Source organism: Bos grunniens, chromosome 22 (assembly GCF_055505025.1).
Source record: "Bos grunniens cultivar Pamir isolate PY7600 chromosome 22, Bosgru_T2T1.0, whole genome shotgun sequence".
Lineage (NCBI taxonomy): Eukaryota > Metazoa > Chordata > Mammalia > Artiodactyla > Bovidae > Bos > Bos grunniens.
The window spans coordinates 48,362,306-48,383,559 of NC_141186.1; the positions used below are offsets into that span (position 1 = coordinate 48,362,306).

Genomic DNA, 21,254 nt, shown 5'->3' on the forward strand with positions numbered 1-21,254 from the left:
TTCTTGTTAGGGTGGCTGTTTTAGGAAATTGGTGGTGTTTTGATCGTTAGACTCTGCTAATCCAATCCATTGTTTCTCCTAAGCTGTGAGGTTAGAATTAGTTCTGTGCACATCTTACGTTTCTAATGTCCAACTCTTTGTGGTGCATTCCTTTTTCAGAGCTTGGTTGCCCCAGTTAACCAAAGCCTGGGTACCAGAGGAGTGGGGTGCACATTCTTTGGGGGCAGTCGTAGCTGTGTCCTATGGCAGTCCTCCATAACTAGAGGAGATCTAACCAGGAGGTAGCCCATGGTATCTGAAAAGTTTGGAGGCAGGCAGTGTCATCAGTGTCCAACTAGGTGCCAGGCTCCTTGGGTGAACAGGTGTGTGGAAAACAGTGGTCTTAGTGTCACAAGATTGAAAGTAGAGTTGTTCCAGCCATGGATTCCAGACGTAGACTTTTAATCTTTTGGAAGACTAACGAAAACAGGCTCTGGTTAGGAGTACGCACAAGAACAGGGCGGGTTGTCTGTGATGGTAACAGGCCCAGTTACTGGTTATGAGAACTGATGCATAAGGCAGAGAATTTTGTTTTAGGAGTAGAGCAGAAGTCCGTTTACTGAGAGTAGAACCAAAAGTCAGGTGTGACAAGAGGAGTGGTTACTTGGAAGCTGAATCATCTGACCTATTGAGATTTGAATTTTCCTTGTCTCAGAAGAGGATAATTCTTAGAACAAGAAGGGATCTTGAACCTGCAATGGGGCCAGAAAGTCCTTTCTGGAGTCTGAATGGTAGGTGGTAAGGAGCTAGGGGAGGTTCATAAAACCTTCTTTTTGGTATTTGAAACTAGGCTAGGATCTGATCTAATAAACTAGTGTAGCTGACTCCTCTCTAAGTCTGAACGAAGTTTTGTTCACAGCTCACACACTTGGATTTAAATCTAAGCTCTGTTTCTACCCGTCTGTGTAACATGGTGCAAGTTACTAACTTTTTTAAACTCAGTTTTCTTTTCTGCAAAATAGGATTGATAATGGTACCTCATTAGATTGTTAGAAAGATTAAAACTGAATTAATATTACATGAAAAGCATTTGATTAAAACAATACTGACATAAAGATAAGATTTATTGAGTGCTTAGTAGTAGTATTAAAACAGACTTAACGTTACTATTAATGTGGCTACGAACTTTTATAACATGTTTATTAGCTACACCAAAGAAATGGCATGTGTGTATGTGCACATGTATGTATATATGTACACAAAGAAAGTTTATCTATTTTGTGTGTTAAATTATACATACAGGTTTTTGATGAAAAGTATTTTCTGGTGGAAATGGATGATTTGCGACTGGAGAATCGTGGGCAGCGATCCTTCGTGTGTCACACCGACAGCCCTGGTATTTTCCCTGTGCAGTGGAGTCTGAAGAATGGTTTACACATCAGCCCCCCTCCTGGTGTGTATTCATTCTTTTCTCATTTGTTTGCTTGGGAATGAGATTTATCATGAGATTTATGAGATAAATGAGATTTATCAGGTGGCTTTACCTGGATCTTTTGTCCCCCCGCCTCCTCACACCCAGTCCAGTCCTTAGTGGTTTGGGGGCACAAGACAAGTATAAACAAAGACCTAGATTCCAGTTTCTACATATTTAAATGTTACAAGTTAAGCTTGTGCTGCTGTGCTATGCTTAGTCGCTCAGTTGTGTTGACTCTGCAAGCCTGTGGACTGTAGCCCCTCAGGCTCCTCTGTCCATGGGATTTCCCAGGCAAGAATAAAAGTTTGCCATTTTACTCCAGGGGATCTTCCTGACCCAGGGTTTGAACCCATGTCTCTTGCTTGCCAAGCAGATTCTTTACCACTGAGCCACCTGGGAAGCCCATAAATTAAGCTTGAAAACTAGGAAAGTATGTCCTACTACTTAGATAAATATCTTCATGACAACCTAGGATTCCATGCAGCCTCCATCTGTGTCTGTCAGGAGGCAGTAGGGGTGAGGGTAGGATGCAATGAGCTTTGGGAGCTGGCTTACAAGAAACAGCCTGAGAGCCAGAGTGAGGACGTGGATTGATGACTGTTCGGTTTCTGGACCTCCTCTTAAAGGGAGATGCTTTGGACTTCAGAGGGAGGATTTTGGTCAAGAGTAGAACTCAGGCTGTAAGTAGGAAAGTAGCAGCTCATTTTCCTCATGTTTGCAGCCTTGCAAAGTTTAACCTTTGACCCTTCAATTAAGGCTACTAAATATGACTTATTTGAGCTGAAATAAAAATTTTAATTTAGAGTATCTGGAAGTATAATATGTTTATCTGATTTTTATATCAGCAAGTCAGATTATTTGACTGGCGATGTATTATATTTTATTGGCAAGTCCTTGGTAAAATGTATCTTCACTTTCCAAATGGTGACTGCTGGAACACTGGACTGGGAGTGTTCTTTTCTGTTCACAAGAGTCACAGACTGTGAACCTTTGTCTTCCGTTCAGCCTTCATTTATCCAACAAACATTTGTGGAATGTTTGCGTTGAGCCAGGCCTTGGACTAGTCACTGGAGAAACAAAAGTGAGAACGACAGTTCCTGCGATGAGCAAATAGGGGAAAACAGTAGCAGAAGCCCCCTGGGTCTCCCTCATCAGTGACCAGACAGTGGGGGTGCCTGCCTGGTGAGGATGGAAGGGGTGGGGTACACACCTTCAGGAGCAAGTTCTTTGCGTGAATGCTCTGAACACCCCAAATTCCTTATCCTGTCTGCCGTCTTTTGTGAGAAGATAAAACATTTGTATTAAAGATATCAGCGCTCTCAGCATTTTTATAGACAATGCAGCTGTCTTTATAAATAGAAGGAAAGTAGTGGGTTTTGATTTCAAAATGGCAGGTGATTTACTGTCAGGAGTTGAAGTGGAGGCAGAGAAAATACGGTGCCAGTCTGAACCTGGGCAGAGGAGCTGGCTGCACATTGTAGGCTGGAGCAGTCTTATAGCCTGCTCTGTGCCTGTGGGGCACTGAACTCCGGGGACCAGAGAGAAGCACAGACCCAGCGGTGCAGTAGGGCTCAGTCAGCTCCTGGCACAGAGCCAGTGCCCTCAGGGTGTTGGTTTAGAGGGGCTTCTGCCAAGAACCCTGTAGACTGAAGCGAGGAATTAAGCTCAGTTTTTTTGTGTGAAATGAATTCATGACTCAGGTTATGGGAACATTGAGATTTTGTAGAAAAGGAAACTGTTGAGAGTATTAGTAGTAGCTACGACACATTTTAGGAAATAACTTTATGAAAGAAGTCTTCATTGATTTAACCAGTGCTGTAGGTTGTTTGCTATCTCTTTTCCTTTAGCGCCTAAGTTGTAATAGAAGGATAATGAGACTGGAATTATTAGCACAGATCAAATTCAGTCATAACTGTTTTAAAATCTTTTGTTAAATTGTCAACAGCTAATCATAAATACTGCTCAAATAAATGCTTGATTTGAAGTGTGAAAGTTGAAAATTCTCTCCAGAGTTGCTCTATTTTATAAAAATCAATAATACTTTAGATTTGATAGGATGTTTTTTCCTCTAAAATGATCAAGTCCTCAAATTAGCGAAATTAGAAGTCGTGGGTGGATACCAGCAGAGAGGTAAAGCCAGGCGAGCACGTGAAGTGTGAGTCATTGCTCTTTTGTCCCTGCCTAGGCTACCAGGGCCAGGACTTTGACTGGGCCGACTACCTCAAACAGTGTGGTGCTGAAGCTGCTCCCCAGAGGTGCTTCCCTCCGGTGAGAATCCCGTGCCCACAGGGCCACTGCTCCGGGGCTGTGGGGGACTGCTGCCTTCCTGCGCTGTAGTGATGTTTACTCTGAAGCCAGTTCTCTCATGCAACCCAGAAAAGCCTCTTGTTGCTTGTAATAAAATGGTCCAAGGAAAAGTTCATTTACTGCAGAAGTTAATTTGTTAATTTAATTAGCTTAACAGTTTTACTGGTTTATTTTTTTATTAGCTGAAATTATATGAATTTAAAATTTTAGTTTATGATTAATTTTGATAGTCCATTAAATATGAAAATATGTTGAAATATTAAGGGGTGAAAATTGTTAAACTTACTCATGGTTAACAAGGGCAAATAACAGTGAAAAGCTTAGGACATAAAACAGTAATTTCTTACTCTATCCAACTTTCCATGGCTTCCCTTCCCAGAAGTATTTACTTCCTATTCTTCTCACTGTTATTCTCATATTTATAGTTCTTTATTTATAATACACTGCTGTCTTTTGAGTTAATTTTAGATGTGTCTCTTGATTCTATATTATGATAAATGAGTAATCTGGCTATTTTACTACTTTTCTCCTCTGTCTTTCCTGTTTCTTCTTCCTATTAGGGTGATTTTACAATTTTTGGTTAAGTCTGAATTTGAGTATTTATGTTACCATGGACATTTAAGTGTTATTCACAGATTGTTGTTGTTCAGTCACCAAGTCCAACTCCCTGCCACCTGCATAGACTGCGGCATCCCAGGCTTCACTGTCCTTTGCCATCCCGGAGCTTGCTCAAATTCCTGTCCATTGAATTGGTGATGCTATCTAACTGTCTCATCCTCTGCCACCCTCTTCTCCTTTTGCCTTCACTCTTTCCCACCTGATGAGTAGTGCATTATTTTATGATTGCTTTCTCTTTTAATTTGTCCTCAAGTTAATAACTGCCTAGTTTTTCATAGCTTAATTTTCTTTGTTTCTTTGTTATAAAACTACCTTTTCCCACACCATTCAGTAGATTCTCAAAACTATTTGCACATCAGGAAATCTGTCATTTTTAAATTTTTTTTTAAAGAGACACCCCTCTTAGCAACCCCTTTCTAGACAGGTTACTCTCTTGGCTTGCTGTGTAGTTTTAATTCTGGAAACTGCTCTTCTCTGTGTCCCAAGGAATTGCCTCTCCCTTTTCTTTGGACTTGAAATTCCTGTTTTGTATATCTCATGGCCTCCTTTTTTTGGTTTACTCCCTTGTTTTTGATGGAGTCTGTCTTTCAAAAGCTTCCTGAAATGCAATGCAAGAGACATAAATTTTAGTAGACATTTTGTGTTTGAAAATATCTTCACTCAGCTAACTTGACTCATCATTTGGCTCAGTGTGGAATTTTAGGCTGAAAGTTATTTCATTGTAGAATTTTGAAAGCATCAATTGTTTTCTGCCTTCAGTTCAGTTCAGTCGCTCAGTCGTGTCCGACTCTTTGTGACCCTGTGAACTGCAGCACCCCAGGCTTCCATGTCCGTCACCAACTCCTGGAGCCTACTCAAACTCATGTCCATTGAGTCGGTGATGCCATCCAACCATCTCATCCTCTGTTGTCCCCTTCTCCTCCTGCCTTCAATATTTCCCAGCATCAGGGTCTTTCCAGATGAGTCAGTTCTTTGCATCAGGTGGCCAATGTAATGGAGTTTCAGCTTCAGCATCAGTCCTTCTAATGAATATTCAGGACTGATTTCCTTTAGGATGGACTGGTTTGATCTCCTTGCTGTCCAAGGGACTCTCAGAAGTTTCCTCTAACACCACAGTTCAAAAACATCAATTCTTTGGCACTCAGCTTTCTTTATTTATAGTCCAACTCTCACATCCATACATGACTACTGGAAAAAACACAGCTTTGACTAGACCTTTGTTGGCAAAATAATGTCCGTGCTTTTTAATATGCTGTCTAGGTTGGTCATAACTTTACTTCCAAGGAGCAAGCATCTTTTAATTTTATGGCTGTAGTCACCATCTGCAGTCTTTTTGGAGCCCCCCAAAATAAAGTCTGTCACTGTTTCCATTTATTTGCCATGAAGTGATGGGACTGGATGCCATGATCTTAGTTTTCTGAATGTTGAGTTTTAAGCCAACTTTTTCACTCTCCTCTTTCACTTTCATCAAGAGGCTCTTTAGTTCTTCTTCACTTTCTGCCATAAGGGTGGTGTCATCTGCATATCTGAGGTTATTGATATTTCTCCTGGCAATCTTGATCACAGCTTTGGTTCATCCAGTCCAGCATTTCTCATGATGTACTCTGCATGTAAGTTTATTTAAGTAAATAAATATGTAAGTTTTCTACCTTACAGTGTTGGTATTGAGAAGTTAAAAGACATTCTTATTCTTGGTCTCTCATATATGACCTGCCTTTTGCTCTGTCCCTGGAAGATTATAGAATCTCTTTTGTCACTACATTTCAATGTGAAACCATGGCTTGGCCCATCTTCACCCATGTGCTGGTGCGTGGAGAGCGGATTCTCTCTGGACCTTTGCCTCTCTGTGCTGGGAAGCTGTCTTGAATCTCTTCTTTGATTCCTTTTCTCTCTCCCTTTTTTCCTTCTGAAATTTCTCATTTTGTTGGCCCTCTGGATCAGGCCTCTAATCCCCCACACCGCCTGCCCCCTCCCCAGCACCTTTCCTACTTCTTAGGACTTTTTTCCCTTGCTTTCTGGAAGATTTCCTAAACTTTATGTTTCAACTCTTGTTTTGAGTTTTTAATTTTTGATATCACATTTTAAAAAATAGTTTCTTTTTGTCTGTGTTCGGTGGGTTGCATGGGCTTGTCTCTCGATGCAGCAAGTGGGGGCTGCTCTCTATTGCGTGCACAGGTTTCTCGTTGTGGTGACTTCTCTTGTTGCAGGGCACACATGGTCGGTAGTTGCAGCTCTCGGGTTCTAGAGGAAAGGCTTAATAGTTGTGGTGTATGGGCTTAGTTGCTCCTCAGTTTGTGGGATTTTCCCAGACCAGAGATCAAACCTGTGTCTCCTGCTTTGGCAGCTGGATTCTTTATCACTGAGCCACTAGGGAAGCTCTGATATCACATTTTTAACTTTTAAAACCTATTTCTTATCTCTGAATATTTGTTTTTAATAACATGCTATTCTTATTTTAAAGATGTGGCAATGTTTCTTATCTTTCAGAGGATGTTAATTACTCCTGCTTTTTTTGTGATGATTCTTCTTGCATAATCTGGTTTCTCCAAGTTGCTTATTTTATCTGTTTTTGTCTCTAGCTTTATTATCTTTAGATACCTGTTAATTCCTCGGTAGGATTTGTTTGATTATATTTAAGAAATCGGGACTAAAAGAAAAGGCTGATTGGAAGCTCTGAGCATGTAGGTAGCACTTGTCCATCTTGAACTACCCAGTTGGGAAGGATCTGGCTGGCCATTTGTTGGAGAAACCTAAATCCATATCTTTATGTGTTCCTTCTTGTGCTTGTCATATTAACACAAGAAGTCTCTTTGAGTCCATTGCATGGCACGTAGAGGCAGAGGCTGGGCCTCCTGGCATTCCGTATGGTAATCCCTGTTTTGGACAGCATGCACACCCTCAACTGTTCCTGTGTCCTCCTGCCCAGGGATCTGATGTTTTACTGCCTAGAGGATAAGTCTCATCTTCTTTAGGGAGGGGAAGGGACAGTTATCCTGGGGTGTGGAATAGAGGAGTTACTCTGGGATTAAATGTTACTTGGAAAGATCTCTCAGATGAGCACATGAGTGAATATTGAGTATGTTATTTGATGAATTTATTTTCTAGTCAATTTCTGAGCATGAATTTAAGGAGAACATGAAGCTTGAGGCAGTGAACCCTCTTCTCCCTGAAGAAGTGTGTGTTGCCACCATTACTGCAGTGAGAGGCTCCTACCTGTGGCTCCAGCTAGAGGGTGAGTGTCAGCTCCCCTGAGAAGCCTTCCTCTGAACACTCTTCGTTGCCTTCCTGTTTACCCCTGTAATGTGACTTGTTCAACTTAATTGATTAACTAAATAAGGTTCTTGTTCAGAGACTTCTAATTTATAATTTAAGACCTAAAAAGTTGTCTTCCTGTCCTTGACCTTCAAATTTTAGGAAATGAATTTGAATAAAAGCCTTCACTTATAGGGTCCCCTGTTTTCTTGAAGGGGAAAATATAGATTAAACAATATATATTTTGATATGACCAAAATATATGAGCTTGAGCATTAATAACCAGCTTATTCAAGAGATTATACTTTGGTTGTCCCCAACTAGAAGTACCAAAAAGTATGTGAAATTGACAAGATATACTAAAAGTAATACTCAGTGATGGAACTGGTTTGTGAACAGAAAGTAGTATATGAGTACTCATCTCTACAACTAACTATGTTTGGCCTGGATTTTTTTTTATTATTATTATTCATTCCCGGATAGCCAGACTCGGTTCTTATGTTGTTCCCAGTTTGCAGAGTTAGTGTTTAACACAGGGATCAAGAACCATATTAGGTATACATGTTTATGCAGCCCCTTCTGAGCAACTTGTCTTTATCAGTTTCTGATTTGAGCTACCTTTTCTACCTCTTGGCTTGTGCCTGAGTACCAGAACTGATGTTTTTTAAATGAGTAGAACTATAACTTTTGCCTTTTATTTTCCAGTTATTTCATGGAATTCACTACCATATTTGTCTACCATCTGAATATTACTAGTAGTTCTACTAGCTTATTTGCTGTTCCCTAACTAAGGGTCACCCTGTACATTGACTGCCCGTTTTGATCATTATTGGGGGACAGTTTACTCTTTTATAAATGTTTGTTGCACATGAAAAAGTATGTGTGTATTTGCTCTGCCGTGTCTGACTCTTTGCCAGTCTATGGACTGTAGCCCACCAGGCTCCTCTATCCATGGACTTTTCTAGGTAAGAATACTGAGGCAGGTTACCATTTCCTGCCGACTGCAGTAACTCTTCCCGACCCAAGGGCTTGTGTCTCCTGCATTGGCAGGCGGATTCTTTACCACTATGCCACCTGGGCAGAAGTATGACTTTTGTAAAGGAAACTTGCTAAAGAAACTTTGTGTCCTTTGCAACAGTAGAACACTGGATACTGTCTACTAGAACACTGTCTAGGAAGTAGTTTATGAAGAAACTATTCAGTGGTCTTAAAATTGTTTTTTAAATCTAAACAGGTTCTAAGAAGCCCATACCTGAATTTATTGTGAATGTGGAATCAATGGATATATTTCCTTTGGGCTGGTGTGAAACCAATGGCCATCCCCTTAGCACTCCTCGCCGAGCACGAGGTAACTGTCTACTTCTGGGTTGAAAGTTTGATTGTTAAATAGTATGTTGTTTGGCTGTTATCAAGAGGGATGAATCTGGACATTTGAGAGAACAATAAAATTATATTCTGGTTATCCGTTCCTGCCTAGGAAATTATTCATTGCAACAAAACATTTATTATCTCACAGTTTCTATGGGTTAGGAATCTGACACAACTTTGCTGGGACCTCAGCATCGAGTCTCCGGTGAGGCCACATTTCAGGGTGTCAGGAGGGCTCTTGTCATCTCAAGGCCCAACTGGGGGAGGGTGTGCTTCCAAGTTTACTCAGATGTTTGTGGGCAAGAATTCATTTCCTTGTGGGCTGCGAGGCTGAGGGCCTCTGTTCCTTGCTGGCTGTCAGTTGGAGGCTTAGTTCAGTTTCTTCCCATTTGGGTTGCTTCATGGGGACACTCACAGCACAGCAGTTGGCTTCCATCAGAGCCAACAACTGTGAGAGGAAGAGATTGAGCAAGAGGCAAGTGCCCATGTTTAGTAACCTAACTCTAAAGTGTTCCTGCCCCTTACTTTTAAATATTGAAAGGTATTTGTATACCATAAAATAACCTCCTTTAAAGTACAGTTGACCCTTGAACAGTACGAATTTAAACTGTGTGGGTCTACTTATACATGGTTTTTTCAATAAATATATACGTCAGTACTGCATGAGCCCTGGTTGGTTGAATCTATGGGTGAAGAACTGCACCTGCAGAGACTGGAATGTAAATTTATACATGGATCTTTGAGTGCATGGGGGTTGGCACTCTAACCCCTGCATTGTTCAAAGGTCACCTGTTTTTAAAACCTAGTTCTGTGTATACTTAAGTAGCAAATACTAGAAATACGTATTGATATGTCTTTATACAGAAAGCCAAAGTAATATTTTTATGCCTCCCTAGGCCAGCTAGCTTCATTTTATATCCAGAGGATATAAAATTGTATAGCTGCTTTGGATAACAGCCTGGCAGATCCTCAGAGTATTAAATATAGTTATATACTCATGAGAAATGAAAACATATATCCACAGAAAAACGTGTACACAAATGTTCATGCTGGAAACAGTCCAAATGTCCATCAGCTGATGCATGGATAAACAAATGTTATATCTCCATAATGTGGAGTAGTCTGAAATATAAAGGAATGAGGTATTAATACACACCAGAATGTGGATGAAGTCTGAGAACATTATGCTAAGTAAAAGCCAGTCACAAAAGAGCACACGTTGTATGATTCCATTTATAGGAACAGGCAAATCTAGAGAGAGGAAAAGTAGATTGGTAGTTGCCTAGGGCTCAGGGGTGGTAAATAAAGAGGTGATTGCTATGGGGTACCAGGTTTCTTTTTGAGATAATAAAAATATTCTCAAATCAATTGTGGTAATCATTGCCCAACTCTCTGAATATACTAAAGACCAGTAAACTGTGTGTAGTTGTCCCTCAGTATACACAGGGGATTGGTCCCAGGATCTGCCATGGATACCAAAATCTGTAGCTGTACATGTCCCATAGTTGGCCCTCTGTCTCTGCAGTTTTGCGTCTGAGGAACCGGCCAACCTCAGATGGTGCAGTACTACAGTAATTACTGTTGAAAAAGTTCCTGTATAAGGAGACCCGTGCAGTTCAAACTCATGTTGTTCAAGGGTCAGCTGTAAGCAAATATTAGCTTAATGCATATGTAACTTTCCTTTGTCTTTTTATTTTTCTTGACATTTATTTATGGATTTTTTTTTTCTTTGTACAGTACACAAACAGAGGAAAATTGCAGTGGTTCAACCAGAAAAACAGTAAGTAATAAAAAGTATGTTAAATAGAAGAAGGAAACATAAAAATGTTTCTGTTCTTCATCTGTTAAAAAAAAAATTAGTACAGATCTTCCTCAGCTTATACTGGGATCATGTCCCAAAAAAGCTAATGTAAGTTGAAAATATCATAAGTTGAAAAATGCATTTTACATCCTTAACCTACCAAACATCGTAGCTTTGCCTAACTTAAACATGCTCAGGACACTTATATTAGCCTCCAGGGTGGAAGAATCATCCGCCACAAGGAACACCCAACTAATATATTGACTGCTCTACTGAAAGCAAAGAACAGAATGGTTTTAAGTGTATTGATTGTTCACCTTGTGATCTCCTGGCTGACGGTTTGCTGCCCAGGATCGTGGATCATCCCGCATAACATTAGCCAGGGAAAAGATCAAAAGTCAAAGTATAGTTTCTGCTGAATGCATATTGCTCTTGCACCTTCATTAAGTTGAAATATCATAAAGTGAAACCACTGTCAAGCAGAGATCATCTGCAGTTTACTTGTGTTTTGAGAGGCCCACAAGGCAGTCTGTAGTTTGCTGCTCACATAAATGCAAGTTCGTTTGAATGTGCAGTATCACAGCACTGTCTACATACTGTTGTTTTCCCCTTAGAACATATAAATAGCTTTTAAAACAATTGCTTTTTTTAAAAAAAGTATGATCAAGGAAGCACTTTTTGCTACAGATTTTGCAGTCTGCCACATTTGCTTTCTTCTTAGATTTGAAGGAAAGTAATCCTCACATTTTATTGACCTTAAAGGCTATCTCATTACATTTTGTTGCTTTTTCTTGATGCAGAATACCATCCTCAAGGACTGTCCATGAGGGTCTGAAGAATCAGGAGCTGAGCTCCACAGACTCAGGTATAAGTTCAGACAGTCTTAGGAAAAGATGACCTTTAATTTCCTGTAGTGGACTTTATCTAAAAATAACTTAAGTTTATTGGAGTAGCTTCATAGAGGGATCTCTTAATTGTGATTTTAAAGAGTTACAACTGTCTTAAGATATACTCAGTTTACTAATTATCTTTAGGCTAGTATTTCTGTGTGTTTATAATATTTTAGCTATTATTTACTGATCACTTGGCAGTGTTAAAGGCTCTGGAGGTCAATATATTATCCCTGAGTTTCATAAAGAACCTGAGGCTCTCCAGATTGTGCTCTTTTTTTAAACTGGGTGGTTGAAAGATAGATGTTTATTTTTCTTTAAAACCTTTCTATGATATACACACTATATTTTGTCTATATTTTGCAAAAACAGACAGACAGACAGCAACACTGAAAAACATCCTGTAGGCAATACCTGTTAAATGAGACAGGGCTCCTTGTTGGAGGCCAAGCTGTTGACCAGGACTCCTTGGCTCCCTCTTGCTGGTTATATGACACGTAGCATCTTGGCTCTGTGTTTTAGCACACCTTAAGCTTTTGGGTGGTATTCAGTGAATGCCTCAGAAAGAAACCAAAGCACAGAGAGGTCACACAGCTTATAGTAAAAGGGTGAGAAAGGGAACTCATATTTCTCAAGTTCAAAACTTGCACTTTTGTCTCTTCTACCCACTGCCTTTTTGTAACATCATGGAGGATCAGGGCTGTGCATTTCTTTATTTTTGTTGTATTACTGACCATTCTAATGCCCACTAAAACCACAGAATTAAGATATTAATATCTCATGTGATCATAGCCAAAGTCTTTTTGCTTTGGGTTTTGTTGTAGGTCAAGTTACCTTGGAAGCAGAGCCTGAGATTGATATTTGCATGTAGGAGTTTCAGGGGAGTGCTTTTGGGAACACTTCTGGGAAGACTTGAAGGACACAGGACTGGGCAGGGGGAGAAGTTGAGGCACAGTGCAGTTGTAATAGGATTCCTTTCCAGCCCCACAGGGAGCCCTGGAGCTGGTGGAGCCGCTGAGTGTTGCTAGCAGAGGTGTGGTGGCCATACCCTAGTGTTCCCTCAGTGGTCAGCTATGGAAGTGAGCTCTTCCTCCCTCCCCACCTCACAGAGGGTGGGGCCTTGGGCCAGGTAGCTCTCTCCTCCTGAGGGGCAGTTCTAGACGGAGGGTGATTCCAGGATAGACTCACAACTGAGAGCTGTAAACTGCCAGCATTTCCAGGAGCAGGGTGCATCCCCAGAGGGGACCTGGGTGACAGAGATCAAATGGAAAAGTGGGCCCCTACATGTGCTAAGACTGAGTTCTTGGGAATTTCCTGGTGGTCCAGTGGATAGGACTCCATGCTTTCATCGCTGTGGCCCCAGGTTCAATCCCTGGTTGAGAAACAAAGAATCCTGCAAGTCATGCAGCGTGGCCTATGAATAAATTAACTAACTAAATAAATAAAAGACTGTGTTCTTAATTAGAGTGTGAACACCGTGTCCTGCTGGGTGCTGTCGGCACTGGGCAAGGGACTTTCCTAGTGGTCCAGTGGCTAAGACTTGGGCTTCCAACGCAAGGGGCCTGGGTTCAGTCCCTGGTCAGCGAACTAGATCCCACATGGTGCAACTAGGAGTTCACATGTGCAACTTAAAAGAGATCCTGCATTCTGCAACAAAGGTGCAGTGCAGCCATATAAACAAATAAATATTTTTTAAAAACTGGACAGTTTACATACACTTTTCCTTTGGGTTAACAAGGCTGTCATCAGAAGAGCTTCTCTTTGCGTTGTCTGAAAGTAGATGTTATAGTGTTTTTGAATTTTTTTTTTTATATTTAGTAGCTGAATTGCCAACTACTCAATATGAGGGGTTAAAAAAACATTATATTGGAGTACAGTATTCATACAAAAAATAGTTGAACAGAGGGTTCTCTAGGCCCAGTTACACCCCACAATACCTGAAGAATTTAGAGATGGGGTTGCAGCATGCTTTTAGCCCTCTGAAGAATCCCAGTGATGGGAGGGCTCCTGCATCATCAGAGGCTGCCAGTGTACTGGTGCTAAGTCACTTCAGTCGTGTCTGACTCTGTGTGACCCCATAGACGGCAGCCCACCAGGCTCCCCCGTCCCTGGGATAGTTCAGTGGTTTTAAGGGACAAACCGTAGTTCTGGATATTCACCATCACTGTCTAGAAATATTCTAGAACTGATTGTTGAGTTGTTGGTCTTCAGAAATTATCATGAGTTCTCAAAGTAAATCCTCCACTTCCTGTAGTGATAGAAGCATGGGGCTCTGGAACAATATTGCACTAACCAGGAGTTAATCTGCAGTAAATCAGGATATTCAATTTCAGCAGAGTGATAGCCCTATAATATACTTTTTGTTAAGTATAAGGTATTTCACACTCAGACTGCATGTGAAGCTTCAAAATAAGTCCTGACTTTATATAATAGTGGATATACTGGTTTTTTCTTCAGTAATCTTGCTTTAGAAGCGTAGGGTAGCATTCTGTTCTGAATATTTGTTTTTCTTCATTTCTCAGTTGTGATTAATGGAAAATATTGCTGTCCAAAGATATACTTCAACCACCGTTGCTTCTCAGGGCCATATCTTAACAAAGGAAGGATCGCTGAGCTGCCTCAGTGTGTGGGACCCGGGAACTGTGTCCTGGTCCTCAGAGAGGTAAGGTTCCTGCCTAGAGTATAAGAACTTAAAGAAATTTCACAGCTGTCTCATAGACTCATTTAGACAAGGATCAGCATGCCATAGATGTGACACCTTCAGGTTTTATCAAAAGTGACTCACATTTCTCGTGTCTTGAACAATGAACCAGGCACGTGAATATTTTTTGCTCCATAGGGAACATTCAGTTGAGCAGTTCTTCACGTGGCAGTTCATCTCTGTCACTGTAGAAAAGTCTTCTGTTAGAGCCCACATGGTCCTCATGCATGACCATGAGAGGTGTCTAAGCCTGAGAGGCTGTGTGGCGTTAACCTGGGACCATGACAGAGTTACATACATACCTGCTGGGCTTGTGCTTCCCCACCAGCGTGCCACACTCCAGGCAACAGATGTGAGGTTATCAAACCTTTCAGGCCTTAGGGTGGCGAGGCTGTGTCTGGAGAGGCTGAAGCTTCTGTGTGTCTCATGACTGGTAAAGGATTGGGAAGCATATGCTAAGAGTAATTCTTGGTTTGTTGCGCCTATTCCTTTCTGACCATAATGTTTAGAATATTTAAGAGGGTCTCATTACTGTCTTACTTGCAACTATGGTCAACTGTCATATCTTCAGTACTATTATTTTGTTAATGCTTATTAATTAATATGACTAGACTTAATCACCTAGGTGACATTCTAGGGGATAGGAAGGTTCTAATGGTCTGCTTTGCTTTTTCCCAACCCAAATTTCTGCCTTAAAAATGGAGCACAGGTCCTCACTTTACTGATCAATGCAGCCTATAAACCCAGCCGTGTCCTTCGGGAGCTGCAGCTGGACAAAGACTCTGTGTGGCATGGATGTGGGGAGGTCCTCAAGGCCAAGTGAGTAGGCGCCTCCGCCCTTTTTTCTCACTCATCCTCAACGGGTGTTTTCGCGGAAAAAGTTAGGGTGCTTCTGTTCCCTGGGGCAGTCCTTCCTCAGCTCTGTGGTAAAGGACCAGCTTTGTTTTCTTTGTTTAAGTTGACATCCTATTGTGAGCCAATCCTATTATAAAATATAGTAAAAGTGAGTTACAGGAAATAAGGAATTTAGAAGATATAAAATGCAAGAACAGCTTTTTTGTTATCAGATTTAAGAGCCATAAAATTACTTTGGCAAGTTACTGTGAAAGTTTGTAAACATTTGCTTTTGTTTTCTGACCTGATTTTGTCATGGATGGGGGGGTAGGGCAGTTGGCTGGTTTTATTGGTCTGTGGCTCATACCCATGTATCACTGCTTCAGGATCAAGGAAGACTCAGTAAGAGTCACTGTTTTTTTAGTAGTTAGTGTAGAAGTTATTATTTGAAGACCTGAAACTTAGAAACAGAAAGCAGGAACTTTATTTTGCTAATTTAAAAAACTCAGCTTTTAGCTGTCACAGCTTACTAGATTATAAATTTAAGTACAATATAAATTTGTCATTGTTTTCAGAATCCTCAAACTGTAAGGGACATATAATACTCTAAGAAGCAAAAATATTTTTCAGGTCTGTTAATATACTTGATTTTTCTCTGTGGAATCACTTGCCCAATATATTTGGTGTCTGATGTCTTCCAATGGCAGATACAAAGGAAAGAGCTATCGAGCTACTGTCGAGATAGTGAAAACAGCAGATCGGGTGACTGAATTCTGCCGGCAAACCTGTATCAAACTGGAGTGCTGTCCTAACCTCTTCGGTCCACGAATGGTTCTGGATAAGTGTTCTGAGAACTGTTCTGTTCTTACAAAGACTAAGTATAGTGAGTCAACTTTTTCAGATTTGTTCACTAATAGCAGCTGACCATACCTCATCTCCTGCAAACTTTTAATTTTGCAGATATTCAGATATAGCTGAGGGACACAAACATCCTGTATAAAGGGCCAGATAATATTTTAGGCTATATTTTGCATATTTTAATATGACTAGACTTAAATCACCTGGGTGACATTCTAGGGAATAGCAAGGTTCTAATGTTCTACTTGTCTCCTTCCCAACCCAAATTTCTGCTTTAAAAATGGAGCTCAGGTCCTCACTTTACTGATCAACGCAGCTTATAAACCCAGTCATGTCCTTCGGGAGCTGCAGCTGGACAAAGACTCTGTGTGGCATGGATGTGGGGAAGAATATGCTTTTGCATATTCTTTTTCTGTTTTATTTTCATTTTTTAAAAGAACACTTTTAAAAATGTAAACCAAAACAGGCCATGGCCACATGTGGACTATGGGCCCTAGTTTGCCAACTTTTATGTACAAACGGTGTATAAGTTAGCTTTTGCCTTTAATAGGATATATAATCCGTTTTTACAGTCTGCAACTATTTATGTGTCCACTGTGTGCCACTACTGTTCTAGCACTGGAATACAAATGTAAAGAAAAAAATTCCTTCTCATTGAGTTTACATCTTAATGTGGGATACAGATAGTAAACAAGTGAAAAAGCAGAAGTGCTATGGAGAAAAATGAAGCAAAGCAGGAGAGTGAGGAAGGCTAGCAGTTGGGATGTTGTTCATACAGGTGGCCAAGGAAGACTTCCTGGCAGATAACAACCTGAAGGAAGCAGCCAGCCATGCAGACTTCGAGGGAAGAGGCAGGAGTGTGTTGTAACAACACCTGCTACCTCTCATTGCTTATCTTTTCCCTTGTGAAGCTGCAAAAAGAAAAAATCACACAGAATGAAAATTTTAAAATATTGATTTATTTTGCTGCACGGGATCTTAGCTGTGGCACACAGGATCTTTAGTTGTAGCATGCAGGATCTAGTTCTCTGACCAGGGATCAAACCCAGGCCCCCTGCATTGGGAGCTCTGAGTCTTAGCCACTGGACCACCAGCTGCTGCTGCTGCTAAGTCGCTTCAGTCGTGTCTGACTCTGTGTGACCCCATAGACCACCAGGAGGTCCCCAAAATGAAGATCTTAATTTGGAGTCTTGTCAAGGCATTGTACCCAGAGACAAAATTCTGATCCTACTTTTCCTTAAATCCTACAAGCCCTGGTATACTTAGGAGAATTAATATAGAGGTGGATTTTACCCTGTTAAACTTGAAGATTTCTCTTAAGGCACTCTAATTTTGTGTGTCTTTAATTTTACATGTGGGCAAATCACCTAAGGATCTTGGTGAAGTGGAGATTCTGATTCTTCAGGGTGTATCTGGGGCCTAAGTGTCTGCATTTCCAACAAGATCCCAGATGCTGGTGATGCTGCTTATCCAAGGTCCATATTTAGCATGACAGGTTTTCTAATCAGTATATGAATCACAAAATCATATAAGAGTCTCACCTTCTTGTTTCCACTTACATTTATTGGAATGTAAACTTCTTAAGAGTGGGGTTTGTCTAGCTTATTACTGTTGTGTCAGATTCAGTACTTAGTTAGGCAGATTGCAATGATTAGGAGCTAAGTGAAATGTACTGTTCATATAAGCACATGTTTTAAGCACACCAATTTGAGCCTTCGGTATTATTTGGATTATGTTACACTTTTTGTCTGAATTTATTTTTCACAATGAGATAATTGAAATTAGCCTAGACTTTAGTAGGAGTCCTTATAATTTTTCCCAATTAGTAATTTAAGTAATATCAAATGGATTTATATTCTCTAGTATTCATTTAGAAAAATTACATTATATTTTGATATTACTTTAATGTATAGCTCAGAGTTAAACTATATATGTGTTATTTTTTGAAGTATTTTTACATTCTATAATTCATATGAAAATACAGAGGACCTAAAAATAGTCATAACAATTCTGACAAGAATAAAGTTGGAGGACTTATTCTGACTTCAAGTTTTACCATAAACTATAGAAATCAAGAGTGTAGTATTGATGAAAGAATAGTCAAATCGAGTGATGGGACAGAATAGAGGGTCCAGAAAGAGAGACAAACGTGTAGCTACGAGATTTTCAACAAAAATGACTAATAGGAAAGGAATTTCTTTCAACAAATGGCACTGGTACAGTTGGACATCTAAATTGAAAAGGCAAAAACAAAACTCCTTGGTTCCACCTCACTATAGACAAAAATTAATTCAAGGTATGTCATAGACCTCTTGTAAAACTAAAACTATAAAGCTTCTAGAAGAAAACAAGAAAAGTACCTCAAGATTTTGAGCTAGGTAAAAGTTGCTTAGAGAGGACACAGAATTCACTAACTAACCTGAAGGAAAAACTAATACATTCAACACTACAAAGTTAAACCTTTTGTTCTTTTAATGATAGTATTTATAAAAGGAAAAGACAGTGCACAGTCTTGGAGAAAAAACCTCATTGTTTGTTTGTTTTGGCATCCCTGAACGGCACAGAGGGGAAAAGGTTCTTTGTACGCACATCCAGCAGAGAACTTGTCTCCAGAATATACTAAAACTCACAACTCACTAAAAAGAGAAGTTTTAAAACTGGAGAAAGCTGGTAGTTGTACAACATTGTGACTACATTAACAGGACTCAATTGTATGTATTTATATGTTTAGTTGTCATGTGATTTTATCTCAATTTAAAAATAAGATAAATAAAAAGAGGAATTAATCTGAAATTAGTGGTGGTGGATTTATCTGTGTCTAAAAACCACTGAATATGTACACTTACAAATGGTGGGTTTTATGTTATATGAATTACATCTCAATTTTAAAAAATGAAATAAGCAGAGAAAACTGTTTTAAAAAGTGAATAAAAGACTTGAATAGGCACTTCACCAAAAAAGTGGCCAAAAGCACATGAAAATGTGCCCAGTAGCATTAGCTGTCAGGGAAATGCAGGTTTAAACTATGATGAAAAATTACTATGTATCCACTAGATTGGCTGAAATGAAAAAAGACTGACAGTCCCACACATTGGCAGCAGTGAACTGAGCAGCAGCAGTGAACCGAGCAGCTCGATCTCTCGAACGTTGCTGGTAGGAGTGTAAAATTATATAACCCTCTTGGAAAACTTGGCAGTTTCTTCTATGTCTACCATATGATCCAGCAATTCCATTCCTAGGTATTGACCCAAGGAAAATGAAAACCTGCCCACTAAAAGCCTTGTACAAGAATGTTCACTGCAATCTAATAATTGCCAAAACTTGGAAACAGCCAGGTGCCCGTCGGCAGGAGAATAGATAAGCCAGTACATTCACACAATAGCATGCTGTTCATCAATATGAAGAAATTTCCAGTCCAGATTCGAAGCACGATACTGGATGCTTGGGGCTAGTGCACTGGGACGACCCAGAGGGATGGTATGGGGAGGGAGGAGGGAGGAGGGTTCAGAATGGGGAACACATGTATACCTGTGGCGGATTCATTTTGATATTTGGCAAAACTAATACAATTATGTAAAGTATAAAAATAAAAAAATTAAAAAAAAAAAAGAAATGAACGTCTCACACATACAACATAAATGCAACTCAAAAACATTCTGCTGAGTGAAAAGGAGCCTTGTTGGAAAAAGTACTTACTGAATGATTCCTTAGATGAGGCAAAACTAACCTATAGTGAGGGAAATTAGACTAATGGTTACTTCTGGTGAGGGGGACTGATGAGGGAGTGACAATGGGAACTTTCTCCATTGATGGGGATATTTTATATCTTGATAGGATTATCTAGGTTTATGCATTTGACAGTTACTAATTGAACTATGCATTCAGAATCTACACAGTTAAGATTATTCCATTATATGGAATTTAACCTTAAATACTCTATCCATTTTGTGCTATGATAGTAGAATCTCTTGTGGTTTGAGGTACACAAAAATAATAAAACTACTTCATTTTTCTTTGTCATACACATTTAGCACACTACTACGGAAAGAAGAAAAATAAAAGAATTGGGAGACCACCTGGTGGGCATAGTAACTTAGCATGTGCCCTGAAAAAAGCGAGTAAGAGGAGAAAGAGGCGAAAAAATGTTTTTGTTCATAAGAAGAAGCGCTCCTCTGCGTCTGTTGATAATACACCAGCAGGCTCTCCCCAGGTACGAGATCTGTGATACACCAGTAATGTCTTTAAGCCAAGAGATCCCTGCTTTACAGTTCAAACAGAAAGAATATCTGCAGGTCTTTTTTAAATTCGAATCTCTAGCCAAGGAAGATGGTTTTGTGGTCCAGGAACTGATTTGTCTGGAATTTCAGTGACACGTCTCCCCTTGTCCTCTAGGGAAGTGGGGGTGAAGATGAGGAGGACCCAGATGAAGGGGATGACGATTCCCTAAGTGAAGGCAGTACATCTGAGCAGCAGGATGAGCTCCAGGAAGAGTCAGAAATGTCAGAAAAAAAATCATGCTCCTCCTCCCCCACCCAAAGTGAGATATCTACATCACTGCCTCCAGACAGACAGAGAAGAAAAAGAGAACTTCGCACTTTTTCATTTTCTGATGATGAGAATAAACCTCCTTCACCAAAGGTACCCATTTTAAAACTACAGTGTTCTTTTTTCTCTCTTGACAATTTCCCTTGACAATCTAATGGTGAATGATATTGGCATTACACTTACTTCAATATGGAGTCAGTTGAATTTCCTGAGTCTCTTTTTAAAAGATCCCAAATTCAGATTTCCTTGCATTTCAAGGATTATTTGGAGATCAAATAATAATAATCCTTATCAGGAGGAAAGTCCTTCAGAATGACAGCTTATTTTAAGTTACAGAAGTTTCATTGGTAGTTTATTAGCAGTCTATTAGTCATTTAGTTTAGGGAAAACTGTCTTTTTGATATTTTTTATGATATATATGGTTTTATAGAAATAAAGTATTTATCTTTTTGGCTCCTGTTAAACCATTTTGTTGGTAGATTCATATATGCATATTATATAACACATACGCACATTATGAGAATGGAAGTTGTTAGTGTTTTAAACTTGGATTGCTTGTAAAATATAGTCTTTGAACAGAAGTGGTTAAAAATGATTTCTCCTGATAATTTAGATAAGCCTTCTCTT

The 21,254-nt window shown here is 39.8% G+C and overlaps 1 protein-coding gene across 16 annotated transcripts in view; it reads left to right on the plus strand.

Moving 5' to 3' along the window:
- SFMBT1 (Scm like with four mbt domains 1) overlaps positions 1–21,254 on the plus strand; it is a 116,990-nt gene that overhangs the window by 92,376 nt on the left and 3,360 nt on the right. For all 16 annotated transcript variants that reach the window (XM_086367619.1, XM_086367624.1, XM_086367628.1 and 13 more), the window contains 11 exons: positions 1,282–1,432; positions 3,639–3,721; positions 7,484–7,610; positions 8,865–8,978; positions 10,736–10,778; positions 11,600–11,664; positions 14,212–14,351; positions 15,100–15,209; positions 15,932–16,107; positions 20,114–20,292; positions 20,475–20,720. In XM_086367619.1, coding sequence (XP_086223745.1) covers positions 1,282–1,432; positions 3,639–3,721; positions 7,484–7,610; positions 8,865–8,978; positions 10,736–10,778; positions 11,600–11,664; positions 14,212–14,351; positions 15,100–15,209; positions 15,932–16,107; positions 20,114–20,292; positions 20,475–20,720 — 1,434 coding nt within the window. The remainder of the gene's footprint in view (positions 1–1,281; positions 1,433–3,638; positions 3,722–7,483; positions 7,611–8,864; positions 8,979–10,735; positions 10,779–11,599; positions 11,665–14,211; positions 14,352–15,099; positions 15,210–15,931; positions 16,108–20,113; positions 20,293–20,474; positions 20,721–21,254) is intronic.